The sequence below is a fragment of the Astatotilapia calliptera genome, chromosome 3 (genome assembly GCF_964374335.1).
Source record: "Astatotilapia calliptera chromosome 3, fAstCal68.1, whole genome shotgun sequence".
NCBI lineage: Eukaryota > Metazoa > Chordata > Actinopteri > Cichliformes > Cichlidae > Astatotilapia > Astatotilapia calliptera.
In genome coordinates this window covers 9,292,152-9,308,632 of record NC_137424.1, presented here as the reverse complement: position 1 = coordinate 9,308,632, position 16,481 = coordinate 9,292,152, and the positions used below count along the sequence as shown (strand labels likewise).

The 16,481-nt window shown below is 40.7% G+C and overlaps 1 protein-coding gene across 2 annotated transcripts in view; it reads right to left on the bottom strand.

Annotated features, from left to right (window-relative positions):
* Positions 1-285: 285 nt before the first annotated feature.
* Positions 286-16,481, bottom strand: part of LOC145424362 (uncharacterized) — a 24,434-nt gene continuing 8,238 nt past the window's right edge. For both annotated transcript variants that reach the window (XM_080297604.1, XM_080297608.1), the window contains exons 2-4: positions 5,977-6,082; positions 1,745-2,341; positions 286-1,419 (exon numbers count right to left, since the gene is read on the bottom strand). In XM_080297604.1, the coding sequence (XP_080153730.1) occupies positions 727-1,419; positions 1,745-2,341; positions 5,977-5,994 (1,308 nt within the window). In that variant the 5' untranslated portion in view covers positions 5,995-6,082 and the 3' untranslated portion in view covers positions 286-726. The remainder of the gene's footprint in view (positions 1,420-1,744; positions 2,342-5,976; positions 6,083-16,481) is intronic.

Sequence of the window (16,481 nt, the reverse complement as noted above, 5' to 3'; positions counted from 1 at the left end):
TTTTAAGACCAGCAAAACTTTATTTCACTTTGGGTTAGCTGGGATAAGTGATGGATGGAGGGAATTTTACTTCAGCCACAGAAATCCTAAACAGGAAGGAGGAGCAGAGTTACAGTGGATCACTATCCAGCAGGGAAACAAGGTTTATTTCAATTTCTTGGCCATGAGTGAGATTTACTGAGTGGGCAAATTAGGGAGACGACACCATCAGATCCCGAGCCCTCCATGTGTTAATCAAGAGACGGCTGCTGTGCTACATCCATAAATAATGAATAAATTAGGAGCTAAAGCTGAAAGGACAGTTTATTTGTACCATCTTCACGTGAACACATTCAAGAACATCACAGATGAAGAAACATTAAAAACTTCCACACTACATAAAGCAAGAAAAATAGTTTTTCTTTCAGGTGGTTTCAGAAAAACAGAAACATCAAACATCTCCAAGACTCTCTTTGAAAGAACTAAAAACCTTTGTTCTCATGGTCCAATCATGAGTGAACTCCCCGATGAAGCCTTGTGTGCTAAAACATGTCAGAGTTTTAAAGGTTAAACATGAGTTTCCAAAACGTTTTGCTGGAGAACAATGAACTATTTGACTGAGTTTCAATCATTTACAGACGAGCAAAACCAGGACAGAGAAAAAAGGACAAAACTGACTCAGTAAAAAACAGAAAAGAAGATCCCATGTAGATCTGTATTATGTAGAAGTTCAGCCCAGCAACCAGTTCAGTTCAACACAAGTTTAAATGATTCTATCTGAACTCTGTGGAGCCTGATCTCAAGCTTTTTGAGTCCGACACAGAAACCAGAGGATCTTTCTGTGTCTTCAGATTCACTGTGATCCAGTGATGGGAGTGATTTCAGCCCTGAGTGATCGCGCTGATGTTTGCACAGAGCAGACAATGAGGTGAATGTTTGGGCACATTGGTAACAGTGAAACAGTTTATTAGTAACGTGGGATCGTTTGTGTGCAGAGTATGAACTGAGATTCCTGAAGCTCTTGTCACACTGGTCACAGCTGTAGTTTCCTTCCATGTGTGCACGTTCATGAATGTTACGATTACCTGAATGTGAGAAGCTTCTCTCACAGTGTCTGCACTTGTGTGGTTTCTCTCCTGTGTGGACTCGTTTGTGTGTTTTAAGCTGACCTGCAGTGGTGAAGGATGACCCACACTGATCACAGAGGTGCTTTTTAACCCCACTGTGAATCAGTTCATGTCGTTTTAAGCGATGTGATGTGGTGAAGCTTCTCCCACATTCTTTGCAGTATTTCAGTTTGTCTCCAGTGTGTCTACGTTGATGTACTTTTAGGGCCTTTTGCTGACTGAAAGTTTTTCCACAGAGGTCACAATGAAAGTCTTTCCCACCACCACAGTGATGACAGGGTTGAGAACTGGATCCATCTGTGTCGCTCTGCTTCTAAACAAAGACACAAAGACAGTGTAAGTCAGTCCTTCAACATTTGTATCCTGAACGTCGCCTGAAATAAAGAGCATCTCTGCAGACGTCCAACTACATTTGACTGTTTCAGTTAACACACTCAGTTTACTGGGCTGCAATAACTACAATACTACCACCATAATACTACAGTAATACTAAAATCATAACTGAAAGGAAAATCTGAATAATCACTCAGAGCTGCTTTTCCATGCAGTAGAATTGCTAACATGCTAACACAGTTTAATGAGCAGAGTTGTTCCAAACAGTCAGGCTAAAATGACAAGATAACAATATAAATACATACCTCACAGTAGCTGCACTTGTAGAGTCTCTTTCTGGTGTGGATCTGTTGGTGTTCTCTCAGGTAACGTGGAGATTTAAAAGTCTTCTCACACAGGTCACATCGATAAGGTCTCTCCTCAGTGTGGGTAAACATGTGTTGTTGTAACTGTGCGTCTGTTGTAAACTCTTTGCCACACTGTTCACAGCAGTACACATCATGTCTGGTGTGAATGCGTAGGTGTGTATTTCGGTTCTCTCTCCGGCTGAAAGTTTTTCCACAGATGTCACAGCTGTATGGCTTAATTCCAGAGTGGGTAACTAGATGCCTCTGTAAGTGGCTACTGTGAGTAAAAGCTCTGCCACACTGATCACAGCTGTACGCTTTAACTCCACTGTGGATGAGTTGGTGTTTTTTTAGGTAACCCTTCAAGGAAAAAGACTTTCCACACAAGTCACAGCTGAACGGTCTCTCTCCAGTGTGGATGACCTGATGCCGTTTTAGTTTAGCCCTCACAGTAAAACCCTTCCCACACTCGTCACAGGTGTGTTTTTTCTCTCCCTTTCTTCTGTGAGGTTTGTCGGCCTCCTGAGAGCGCTGACTTCTGGCTCCATGTTGGTCCTGCAGTGACACAGATACAAACAGAGGCAGTGAGTGAAATGCAGTCGTGGAACAAACTCAACCTTCAAACTCCATTAACACTAGTTTTAAACCTGAAGGTGGAGCGTGGCACCAAACACATTAAAGGTCTCTTATCGCCACCTGCTGGTAGTTCTAACACATTACATCCAACCTGCTGTTAAAGATAATTCATGACTGTTCAAACACTAAAATCATGCCCATCCCTCCTGATTGTACACACACACACACACACACACACACACACACACACACACACACACACATTATTTTATAATTTAGATTATTTTGTTGTTTCCTATTACATATTTCTATAATTTGTATAGATTTATACAGAATTATTCAGTGATAATAAATCCTATGTTTGTTTATTCTAAAGGAACCCCGTTAGCTTCCACAACAGATGTTGCTCGTCTTCCGTCAAATACTCACATAAAATATTACACAATAAAGTGGATTCAAGATATCCACATAATTTCACTCTTACATCCACAGTGAGGTTTCACAATTGTTCAAACATAAGCAATCAATAATAATAATAATAATATCAATAACATTGAGGCACATTACACAAATTTCAAAAACAAATCATGTCTTACAATATTTACAACAACTAAAAGCTCTGTAAATCGGCTTTTAAGTGTTCATTGAAGTTTTGAATAATTCTCTAATTTTTTAAGGCAACTTATTCCACTTAAAAGTTGCTCTAAATGTAACAGTTTAACAAAACGTTACTTTTAACTCGAGCATTTACTAAATTGCAGCTTGTTGAAAACTGTGTAATATGATGATGTATTTCATCTGGATACTGCAGCTGAGCAGAATAAATGTGGTGTGTTTAACAGAATTGCTTTCTTTAGAACTACAAGTAAGCCGTAGAATATTTTAGCCTGTACAGGAAGCCAAGAAAGGTTATTATGCATTTTATCAATATTAGTATAGTATGAACATCTTCACACTAATCTGGACGCCTTATTCTGGACTAACTGAAGTCTGTTAAGATCTGTCTTATTAGCTGCTGACCAAATGATTGAACAATACTCCAGATGAGACATTACTAGTGCATTAATGACATCTTTCATAATGAAGAAGTGATACACAAAGAGCATTTTATAGCCATAGCTATGCCTTGTTGGCAGAGTTATGTGACATTAGTGATGTTTGTACTTTCAGCATTAACTTGGTTTTAAAGCCTTTAAAATATACGCCGTTCAATAGTCGACCTTCATCTGACAGAGAATGTGATGATTTTGTGGATAATTAAAGTCAGTCATATATCCACAAACACAACAAGCTGAAAGTCAGTGATGCTGCTCGGTTTGCAGTCCTGAACATCACGGCACAAGCAGGATTCACTGCACTGTTAATGTTAGCTGTGTTATATTGCTGCCTCTGCTCGGTGGTGTCGAGCCAAACGCACTTTAACGTGTGTTTGAACGAGCTGACGGTTCACTCGTTAAGCTGAAAGAAAGATGCTTTAATCACAGCAGTCACACATGTGTCCACTGCACCATCTGGAACTCTTCTTGTTTACACTCGTAATAACACAAACACTAAATCCTGCTTCTCTGCTGCTGTTGTGTAGCAGTGTGTACACCTGAGACTGTCACCTGTCTGTCTGTCCTGCACTCTCTCTCTGTTTCTTTCTCTCTGATTGTGGAATAAAAGTATGAACATGTGTTTATAAGTTACACTTGTGTTTGAATCCTGCAGCTTATCACACATTTGATTTCCATGTGTGACGACTGCAAGTGTCCAGAGTGAGGACAGACTGAGGGAGCCACTGCTGCACATCATCTGTGAGGCTTTGCAGCCCTGATGATCCACCAGGACAAACTCAGCAGTGTGTGAGGAAGAGGAGGAAGAGCCAGCAGCAGCTGACAGATGGAGAGAATAGACAGACTGTTCCCTGTTTGTGAAGGACTGCTAGGAAAGTTTAACATAACTGTCTGTGCTGAATCAGTCTTATTAGGTAATGTTCAAATAATGTGATCATCCCAGTGTTTTCAGTGTGGGAGAAAGTACTCAGGGCCTTCAAGTTACACACTATGAAAGGCAGCAACAAGTTTAATGTTCAGAAACCTAAAGTCTGTATCAGCAGCAGGATGGAGCTAAAAATAAATGTTGGTTTCAGTTCTATGAAGCTTTGAGTATTTTGGATCAGTAGCTGCTGTGTTTGTTGCATCATATTGCTGTAACTGTTTATATGCTTTATATATTCTGAGCTAAGTTGATCTATAGTGTTACATCATATTCTATAAGGATGTTATGTGTTTGTAGACTTTCTGCCCAGTTTGACCCATTTAGCAGAAGTCAGCCTGTTTAAGGCTCTGATATCTATTCTGTGTGACTTACAGCAGTTATGACATGGTCTGATTTTCTCACCCAATAAAGGAATATTTCATATATCAGTCTACTCTTCATTCTATCAGACACAGTTATCACAGCTCCTACATTTGCTTTTTACACACATATGTAAGCATTGAGCCACATTTAGTACCAACATATTAAATGAACAATATTTGTCCCTTATATATGATACATCTGTATACACACTGTCACAGATACTTGTCTGTGAGTGAAGTGATTAATATAATAACTATAATATTGGCCATATTATATTTACATTACCACAGTGAGATGACTTTAGTCTCATGAACAACATCAGCTAATTGTTATTTACAGCTAATCTTAAACGACTGTTCAGCACAGAAATGAAGCCCAACAATCATGTTTCACAGTCCTGTGGTCTCAGCCTCAGATACTCATCAAATCACACAGAGCTCATGTAGAAACAAATGAACTAAATATGTTCTCCTTCATTTCTGTCAAACAAAGCTGTATGAAACGTTTCCAGCTGTTAGTATCATGGTTGCTAGGCAACCTGGGCATCGCGACGGAGGCTAGACGTCCCATTTCACGAGCCTACGAGCCTCGCACTTCGGCCTTAGCGGTCTTTGAGTACGCGGCCCTTGAGGACTTTAAAGCTGCAGAACCTGAATCGGGATACAGCCATGATGATCTCCAGCCTCGTGCTCGCCAACATTCTCACCTGAGTTAAGAAGACGATCACTGAAATGGTCTCAGCAGGTCCTTTGATGACAGCAATGAAATGCAGTGGTAAGGCTTTTTGGGGATTAAGTTCGTTTTCATGGCAAAGAAGGACGATGCAGTTCATCTGATCACTCCTCATAACATTCTGGAGTGCAGGCAAAATGCTATTATAAAAACTTAAGCAGCAACTTCTCCAGGTTCCAATATTTATGCAATTCTCAAACCTTTTGGCCACGACTGTATAACCTCTTCTGAAGTTTAGTGGATATTATACATGGTTATGCTCAGGATGTGTCGGCCAGTTTCCACTGGAAACGCCTTTTGGTTAAACTGTCAGCGAGGAATTTGCATTTGCACTGTTACATTTTTATATAACTTTAATGCACATAAACAACAGCTGCTTGTTTCAGTGAAAATACATTGATGGGTTTTTAATAAAGTTGTGCAGCTGTAAAGTATTTTGTCTGGTGTCAATTCTATCGTCAGCTACATCGTTATGGCACATGTTCAAATGTATATGGTGATAAATATCTTTGGTCATATGGTCCTGCTCTGTCTGTCACCTTCTGTGTTGAGCTCATTGTTTCCTCTGTAGTGGCTGAGCTGAGTCCAAGTAGCTGAAAATGTTCCTCTGCTGCTCCGTCAGACTCTCCTCCTCCTGCTGATCAGCTGGGACACAAAACAGATCTTTGTTAGGCTCCACACTGCACTGAAGAGTCAAAGTGTCTCATATGTTCATCTGACAAGTAAAAGAACACATTTTTGTTTCCTGAGGTGGGCAACTTGTTGGAAACAAACACAAAAGGTTTGAGCACTGATACCAGGGACTGTGCAAAACGAGGGATTTAGGAAAAGGAAGAGAGAGAGCAAGAGAGAGAGATGGAAGAGCAGGAGAGAGAGATGGAAGAGCAAGAGAGAGAGATGGAAGAGCAAGAGAGAGAGATGGAAGAGCAAGAGAGAGAGAGAGCCAGGGCATCGATTACTTTGCTCGCCCTGAACCTGCCATATTACAGGCCTTCTTAGATTACCACCCACAGCAGAACAGTAGCAGTGCAGTTGTGATGAGGGTGTTCAGCTGTAAAGATGGCACCAACAGGAAGTGGCTTACTTATTGCAAAGAACGCCATTTATTGTTCTGCTTTGTGTGTCTGGCATTTGCAAGGCTGACTGACACCAGCACATTTATAACAGGCATGAGTGACTGGCGACATATACATCTGCGCACAGAGGAGCATGAAAAGAGCAATACACACCAGACCTGTGCTGAAGCTTTTTTCTTAAGGTGCTCAAAAGGCAACATCAGGAGCTTGTTTGCTGGCAGTCAGTTGTCAGCTCACAGAGCACAAGTGAAAAAGAGACGGCAAGTTTTAGAGCGTATAGTGGATGTGATCAAAGTACTTGGGAAGAGGGGACTCAGCTATAGGCATGTGGAGAATGAGGCTGCATACACTTTAGGTGATAACACCATCGATCATGGTAACTTTCTGGAACTGATTGTGTTATTAGGCAAGTATGATATGTGCCTTGGAGAACATTTGAATGACTACATTGAAAAAAGCAAGAAGTTGCATCAGACCAGTGGATCAAGAGGTAGAGGATCTCTCATCACCCTACTCTCCAAAACAACTGTCAACTCAGTGATTGATGCACTTGGCCATCTCCTTCAAGAGAGCATCGCCAGTGATGTCCAGAAAGCTGGGATGTTTTCTGTTCAGCTAGACACAACCCAAGACATCACAGGTTATGATCAGTGTTCAGTAATCATCAGGTATGTTACTGAGTCTGTGCAGGAGAGGCTTGTCTCCATAGTGAGGTGCGAAGCATCCACGGGGCAGTACTTTGTAAACTTGCTTTCCGGAGTTTTAGAGCATCTGAATCTAGACAAGGCCATGTGCATTGGGAATGCAACAGATGGTGCTTCAAATATGCAGGGCCAGTACAAAGGCTTTTCAGCACTCATGACTGCCCAGTCTCCAACTCATGTGCATGTGTGGTGCTATGCACACATACTTAATCTTGTGATTGCTGACACAACACAAAGTGTCATTGAAAGTGGATCACTCTTTAATTTACTTAATGACATAGCTGTGTTCATCAAGGAGTCCTATCACAGGGTTGATCTGTGGGAGAAACAAACCGAAAACACAAGACACAGACGCCTCAGTCCAATAGGTGAGACACGGTGGTGGGCCAAGCATGATGCCCTCCAGAAAATCTTTGGACATTTTGGGAAACCAGATGATGGCCTCTTCGTTGATGTAGTGCTGACGATGGAAGCCATTGAAAAGAGGGAGAAAGAAAAGCCAGCTGTTTGTGCCAAAGCACGAGGCTTTAAAGAGTGTCTCTTGAAGCATGAAACTGTGTTAACAGCACAGATATTTCTTAGAGTGTTTGAGCAAACAACTCCTGGGTGTGTGTTAACACACACGAAACTCTGGCTGATTGGGTCCCACACCCAATTTCACACCTTGGCTCAGGTGATTAGAGGATCATCAGGGGGTCCTTTTGTCCCTCTGTGGGGGTCACGGGGTCACTCCCACTAGGTTTATATCTGGGACTCTCCACCATTTGACCTTAGAACTGAAGAAGCTTCTCGGATGAGAGGTGAAACGTCTTCAAGCAACTTAAAGAAGTCCAGACGCTTTTCTTTGCAAGCTCCTTTGACTACGATGACCTGGATGACTGAGAACCTTCACAGACATATGATAACTGGAGTGTGCAGCGTTTCCATGCGCAGTTTTCCTGCATCTTGACTCATGTGTGTGGAGTGTTCATAGCATCAGCATCATGTTTTTGTTTATTTGTTTTGTTGGGTTGAAAATAATTAAATAAACGTGTGATCATGCCTATGGATCACCATGGCACATATCTCCAGCCATATGATTTATTTATGCAGATGACAAAGTGAGTGTGAATGTGTCTGACATCACAGTGTTTTTGTGCACTGTGCAAAAGTAATTGCCTCTGATTATGAGTGAGAGCAGTGATTTTGCGGATCACAAGCTATTGTAAAGGGAAAAAAAAGAGTGAAAAAGAGACAAATTACATTGTAGACGAAGAAAAATAATCATAGGAAAAAGGTTTTGTGTTGATCAGCCGAAAAACAACTACAATGTCATTTTCTGCTTTTAAGAAAGGATTGTTCACACAAACACAGAGAGAGAGAGAGATGTGTTGATTAAGCAGTGATGATGATAATGAACATGTCTTAGTTTGTCACTTTCAGGTGAAAAGCAGACCTGAATCAATTTTCCACATGCAGCGGTCGGAAGAAAGTTATAGTTTAACATCATTGGAAACGTTCAGGCCAAGTTTCTGGCTGACTTATTTACAGCACCATGTGTTTCTCAACCTCACAAGCAAGCTCACACCTCCCTGAAGACAAGGAATGCAGCTCCAAAGCAATAACATGGCAGATAAAGAGACAGCAGCAAAGTCCTGAACAAAGAGTCCCAGCGAGCAGCAGCAATGTGGACAAACAGCACCAGAGAAGAAGAGCAAACCCATCATCCTGACTGATCGGATGAATGGCACTGTGTTTCCAACAAGCTGCAACTTCACTATGCATGTGAAGAAAACTTTTGAGGAGAACTGAGGAGACTGTTGGAGTTTGACATTTGCCACCTGTGGAGTAAAATGGCAAGAAGAGACAGTTGAACACAGGACAAAGCTGAAGGAGAACTGCCGGCTGTGAACTGTTGAAAGTGGGAGAGGACAAGAGAGTGAGATGACAAAAGAGTGAGAGAAAGTGGAAACACAGAGGAATGCTGTTATTAAATGTGGGAAATCAAAATTTGGGTTAGCAAACCTGGGGAAAAGAAAACTGACTGCTTAAGTTGGAAAATTGAGACGGAGTCTGAAACAAATAGAAACATACAAAATCACACAAACAAGCAGAACATGCATTAACCCTACTAACAATTCCAAACACAAAATAACTCATGAAGACTCATAGCACATTAGTTAAGAAATGATTAAATAATAGCAGAGAAGTGTGTAGGAAAGGCAGGTTTAAGAACATGCTCTGCTGGAGATGCAGCTCCACAGACATGCATTAGACCTGCCTAATAACACAAACACCCATGCAATGAAAATTAGCTTGTTATCTTTCATCAGTGTAAAATAGTGTCAATTTAGCAGACACTTGTTATCAAATACTGAATTTATCCTAAAGAAAAAAAAATTGACTCTCTAGGTTGCAGGACAACAATTTAACCTTTGTGGGGGAAAAAAGATCCTGGTTTGACTAACCAGTGATCAGACAATAAATTTAGTGTTAAAATGGTAAATTGGGAGAAGCTTCCTGCTTGATTAATGCAGCAAGTAATTTACTGTATGAGGGAAATTCTATTTTTGTGATACTATTTTGAACATGCTTTCCTGTTGTCCTGTCAACTTAGTGGGTTAATAGCTGATATGCAAATTAGTTGATCGGTTTTAGATTAATGAAAGGTGACTGAATTCTAGCACGAGTGAATGAGATGTGTTGGAGTTGTTGTGTTGAGTGGAGACTCTAAAACACTGAGTTTCCTGCTTTGATGTGCGAGTGAATTCTGTATCTAGATACACAACTCTGAATACGTCAGAACAAACTTCTTTTATGAGGTGCATGACAGCATGTCACATGTTTTATGATGAAGGGAAAAGGAAAATTGAATAAAATAGATCTGTGGCCTAAATGAGTGAAGAGCACAGACCTGGTGATTAAACTCATAGCTAATAAGACACATTAGGCTTATGTGTGTGTTGTGCAGCTGATGGTTGGCTTGGAGTGAATCTAGCTGATGATTTTTCTTCTGTTGTGAAGTCGAGCCTGCCGATTAGTATGATGGTATGATGAACCATGCTAATGGTATGATTTACCCTCCTGAGATGAGGAGTTTGTGTCATGACTTAACAAGGCCTTTTTATTTTGATACTTTCACAGTGCACTGAAAGTTTTGTTTGATAATCTCTGTTATTTTTCATTTTATCTTTTGAACAGGCACTGATTTTGTTTGTCTATTTCTTTTCTTTAAGCAGATCTGCACGTCAGAAATTAAAAGTGCTATACGACCTGTCGAGAAAGCCTTACAAGTGAGTTTTCTCCACATTAAAATGGGCTCAGGAGAAAGCCACTTATTTGGGACAATTATTAAATGAATGTCCCAGCCTAAACCGGATTCAGCAAGGTAATCCGATCTAGAAGTTCTTTTTCTTTTTGAAATGACGTCATTTTGCTGGAAGTGGAAACTAAATGCGACGACAGGTTCCACTATCAGCAAAGAATGAATGAATGAATGGAAATAAAGAACAAACTGACTGACTGGTAAAAGCTGACAGGACATGACCACGACTCAAGGTTAACCTCCACCTAGACAGGACAAAAGGGTGGATGAATTTATGTGTTTTTTGTTACAGGAGCAGAAAGATGACAGCAACATTCGCGGTTGCATGACGATTTAATCTTTTAAATGCCATCTTTTCTGTCTGTGAATTTACTATGTGTGTGTCATCCACTAACTTGTGTTGCTCACAGACATTACTGTGAGAAAGTGTACACACCTGCGCAGCGCTAACATTTACATTTCTTTTTACAGCAGATGATTAATCATGTGTTTGATCATGTGATTTATAAGAGGATTAGTTAATGTTTTCCTACTACAGGATTTCTGGGTTTATATGTGACTGTCATTCTTTCCACAGCTAGGGTTGGCTACCTTTATGGTGTTTTTATGGCACCTCTGGAACCTGTTGACCTGTGTCTGACCTCCGTCTGACCACAGTCAATGTGTATTGCTAATGTTTGTTTCTTTGAGAATGCTGTGGAGGATTCGGCACAAGCGGACAAGTGACATGAGTAAAACAAATAAGAGGTTACGGTGTTTATGGGAAAGTTGAATATGGGCTCTTAGCTGGCCACTTTGAGCCCATAGGGATATATGAGTGGAGTGAATTTGCTTAAGAGAAGTCACCGATTACATTAATGTTAACTGAGCACATGGGATGATCCATGTCTGAGGCAAATTAGGGAAATAATTGTAGTTTCCCGATTTGAGAAAACCTGCACATGACACTTGTCTTGCTGATGTTGAATGCTTATTACTCTTCTGATATATTGTTTATAAGAGTGAAGTTGATTTTATTGTATGCAGGCTCCTGGTGGAGCCAGTTTTTAAGACAGGGATCCTGGTTTGGTGAGTTGACGCATGGTTGTCCAGCGCATCGCCGGAGCACCACTTCCTGCCATAAAAGACATCTACAGGAAGCGGTGTCTGAAAAGGGCTGGGAAAATCATCAAAGACCCCAGTCACCCATCACATGGACTCTTCACCCTCCTGCCCTCTGGGAGGCGCCACAGGAGCCTCCGGACTAAGACCACCAGGTACCGGAACAGCTTCTTCCCCACAGCTGTCAGACTCCTGAACTCTGCCTCCTGACATCTGACCCACGTTAAACTCATGCACTGAACACACACACACCCACAATGGACAACTGTACCCTCAAACACAATAATAACATGGACTGAACCACCACTCACAACCACTAGCACTTTATATAGCCTCTGTAGAAACTATCTACACCCTCACTTATCTTAACTGCACTACTGTATAGCTCTGTGTAAATAATCATTCTGTACATTCGATAATCTTTAATCCTACAACTGTTTACAACTTGCATTTTTTTTTTTTTTACACCACTCGCCTCACCCGCAAAGCCATCACAATTGTCAACGATGCAACCCACCCCGCGCACTGTCTGTTCAGCCTCCTGCCCTCTGGAAAGAGATACAGAAGTCTCCACTCCCGCACTACCAGGCTCACCAACAGCTTCATCCACCAGGCTGTGAGACTGCTGAACTCTCTTCCCTCCCGACTCCCAGCCAGCAGAATCACCAGATTGGCAGAAGTATAGGAAGACAGATTGGACTCTACTCCCCCTCACCCACGAACTGAAAACATTCCTGACTTGCATTGCAATTGCACACACCTGCAACTATATATATATTTTTAGTATTTCTTTTAGCACTATTTATATTATTATATTACTATTTATTACTTTATTGTTAGGGCTGTTTTTGTTGTGCATCTGCACCTTATTGTTGTCAATGTCTACGCATGGGACAGTGTGAAACGTAATTTCAATTCCTTTGTATGGCAAGTACATTTGAAGAAATTGACAAATAAAAGTATTCTATTCTATTCTATTCATAGTTCCCATTTCTGTATAGCTGTATATCCCAGATTCTGTAAAGTTATTTATTTCATATTCTGTATAGTTTTTCGTATTTATATCCTGTTCATATCCTGTACATAGCTTGTACTCACTACAGCCTGTACATACTTATAGTTATAGAATATTCACAACATACTTCATACCGTGTACATTATAACATACCATAATAGACCCATTTCTGTAATATACTCACATATCTATATTATTGCTAATATATATTGTAATATATCTATATCACTAAAGCACTTCTGGATGGATGCAAACTGCATTTTGTTGCCCTGTACCTGTGCATGTGCAATGACAATAAAGTTGAATTCTATTCTATTCTATGTGATTTGCACACCTGGAGAAAACACCACCAAGCTGAGATGGTTTTGAAAATGTTACTTTCTTATTTTCACTATTAAATTAACAATTTCTTTGTTTGTTTGTAGGATGCAGTTTGCCATGAGATGAGCTCAATGAGGAATGGGATAACCGCTAATACATTTGTTAAACTGTGTATTTTTTCAGTAATTTAGGGTGATTTGACATATGCTGAATATAACAATGTTTGCATTGAAACTGTCAGACATGAGGTATTCGTAACTGGGGACTTTTCAAGCATAAACGTCAATAAGGGGGGAATGTTAGATTTTGTATTGTTGATTGTCATTTATGCTTAGAAACATTTACTCATATATGCTTAGAAGTATATAATCATTGGTAGATTGAAAGGATGTCTCATCCTAAAAGAGGTCTGTATTAACTCTGTGTAGAGGGGGGTGCATACATTCCTCTACTCAGTATCCTTGGTATAAATCACATACTCCCTAGGAGAGTTTATCTTTGATTTATGGTATAGCAAGCACACGTATATCTGTTTAAGTATAAGAGCCTTTTGTTAGATGGACCCAGACGTCCTGGCACCAGCTAACACCAGAGTCTTCACAGGGTCACATCTTGACCCCACACAGATCTCTCACACACACACAAATCACACAAATCACACACACACACACACACACACACACACACGGTACTCTTTGTTTGTATGTAGACGTCATATGTTAATGAACCTATGCATATTCATGTAACCTCAATAAAAGAACAGTGGTACGGGAGAACAGACGAGAGCAACTGGGGTCAAGCGAAGGGACGGCGCGTTGTCCGGTTTTCTCCCGTGCACGAGAAACATGAAGAAGCTTGCCTACTTGTGTCTTGCTTTGCAGTGTAATTATATTGTCTCCAACGTTCCAGCGGATGGGTTCAAGCTACAAACCTATCATAGGTAACGAGGTAAGTTCCATGTCTGAGTCAGAGTCGTCTGGGCAGTGTGCCATTGCGATTTCAAAAAAATTAAGCCGCTCCAGGGCACAGAGCAGTTATTGATATAGCAGTAAAAGAGTCAGTTAGGTCAGACTAGAAAGACAAAACTGCAATAATGTGTTCAAGATTAAATTTAGAAAAACCACATATAAAATTTTGCCCAACAACTGAAATTAGACTGGAGTGATCAGAACCATGTTATTACAATAGCATGTCTGCAACACTAGAGCTCAATGCAAGATTAGTTTTAAGTCGTTTCGTTATACTGAGCCGAAGACCAGCACCAACGGTTGTAGTCGGCCAAGCTATCACTTACATGTGCTACAGTCAGTCTCAGCAGAGGGAAAGGGGAATGAAAAGCCAGCAGAAATGTTCATGTCCAGGCTCTCCACAGAAGAATGAATCCTTAGAAGACGAAACCAACAACAAATAACAAATCCACGGAGTCCATTCGCGTCGCGGAGTCAGCTTCTCTCTTTTTCTTTCTCCCAAGCGGAGCAGCGGCACACCACGGTATCCAGAAATTAGTCGGGTCCCACCTGAGCTGAGGCTGCGGCCATGGCTGGAGAAAACGCCTGAGCGTCCGCAAAACTGGGGGGATTTCCGAGACAGTTCACGTGCTAGAAGAGAAGAATCCTCGGCGGGATGCAAAAATCGTCTGAAGTCCAAGGGGAAAAAGTTCGGGCGCCAGTTGTAACGTGCAGTGGAGATGAAGCCAGCCGCAGTGTGCAGGTGGATAGCGAATGAGCAACAGCTTCTGACTTTCCAAAAAGTACTCATTTATTTACAATATCAAAAATAAAAGTGCTACCTCTACCACACATTACTAAAGAGCACACTAGTCCGCGTACACACGGGAGCATCCATTACAGGAGGAGTGCGAAGAAGAACAAAAAGGGGGTGACACCAGTCGTGAGACAGGAGGCGCCGCCATGTGGTGATACACTGCATTACAATAGCAACTGTTACAATATAAATATTGTTCTGAGAGGCTTTTTGTTGGTTGAGTCTGAAATTGATTGTATGTACAATTCATATCCTTATAAAAAGGCAGAAATATGGTGTTTTATTAATAAACTTACATTTATGGCAGTGGCGTGTCTAGAAAATTTTTGTTGGGGGGGCCAGGTAGGGGCACAGATTTGGAGAAGGGTGGCAGATTTAATTGGCAGATAATGTTTAAAAAAAATTCTACCAACCATTAACCATAATTCAATAATCCTGTAAACCTAATAACCGAATGCGCTTTTAACTCTTATTAGAATGAGATTTTAACCACTCCGGTGCAAAGTTTTTAGATACTGCGTTGATAAAGTACAAGAGATACAATCAGTGCTTTGTCAGTGTTTACTCAGCATTCAAGGACAGCAATATTTGCATAGTGTTTTTACTGACATATAGTGCACATATGTTTTGGGCAAAAACATTTTTTAATATTAAAATACGAACATTTGTAGCAAACAATTGACAAATTAGCCAATGCCAATGCAAAACTTTATCTGCCTATTAAAAAAAGAAGATAATCTTCTCACAAACTGGTGTTTGATTTTGAAACAGGAAAAAAGTGGAGAAACAACTGAAAAGACTAATATTTGAATAAAACCTGAAAGCAAGTAAATACTTTCTTTGCTTCCTTATGGTAAACTTTGGTAATATTGATAAAGAACAACACTGGCTGATGATGAAATACAGTCAGCTGGCATGGTGACACTGCCAGTATTAACCTGCAGGGCTGGACCGGTACAGAAAATCGGGCATTTTGACTAGAGACCGGCCCACCAGGTATTAAAGCCATAAAGCCTTTGAATGAAAACAAATGCTGTTGTGACAGTGATGTACAGTCTTGTTGGTATATGTATGATTTCTATACATTTTACGTCAGATAAAAACTTTGGTTGTAAGATTCAGATAATTATTTAATAAAAGCTGTATTTTAAATGAGAATAAGAAAGAAAAGTATTTCTTTGTGCCCCCCTCTCCCTGTTAATGCCCTACCTGGCCCCCTGGCAACACTTTGCTAGACCCGCCCCTGCACAGTTACCAGCTGTCAGCTACATAGAAAAGGATCCTGGTGTTGTTTGTCTCTCAGAAACAGTTCATAACTTCCCTTCAACTCATTCATGTCACCTAAAAGGTAAACCTGTTTCTCCATCACCTGTTCAGCTCTGATGATTCAGTAAGGACATCTCCTGGTTTCATCTTCATGTTTCCCTCTCACCACATATACAAACCGACATCATGACCAGCAAAGTGGGCGATAAATAAATGAGAGAGAAAAGCCGATCAGCTGATCATTGATCAGTTTCATGATTGAAGTAGCAGCAGGAGAGAGAGGGGGAGAGAATGAGAGAAGAAGAGGCAGCTGTGCAGCATAAAGACAGAATAACTCCAGCTTTGTGTCTTTTTCCATTCTAGCTAAAGTCCGGGACAAACTGCGCCTCTTCTCAGCTCAATACGAAACGTGTAATATTTTCTCTGAATGAGGGACCATTCCATTTTTTTAAGGAGCCGTTGGCATGAATAAAATAAAGTTCACTATCAGTAA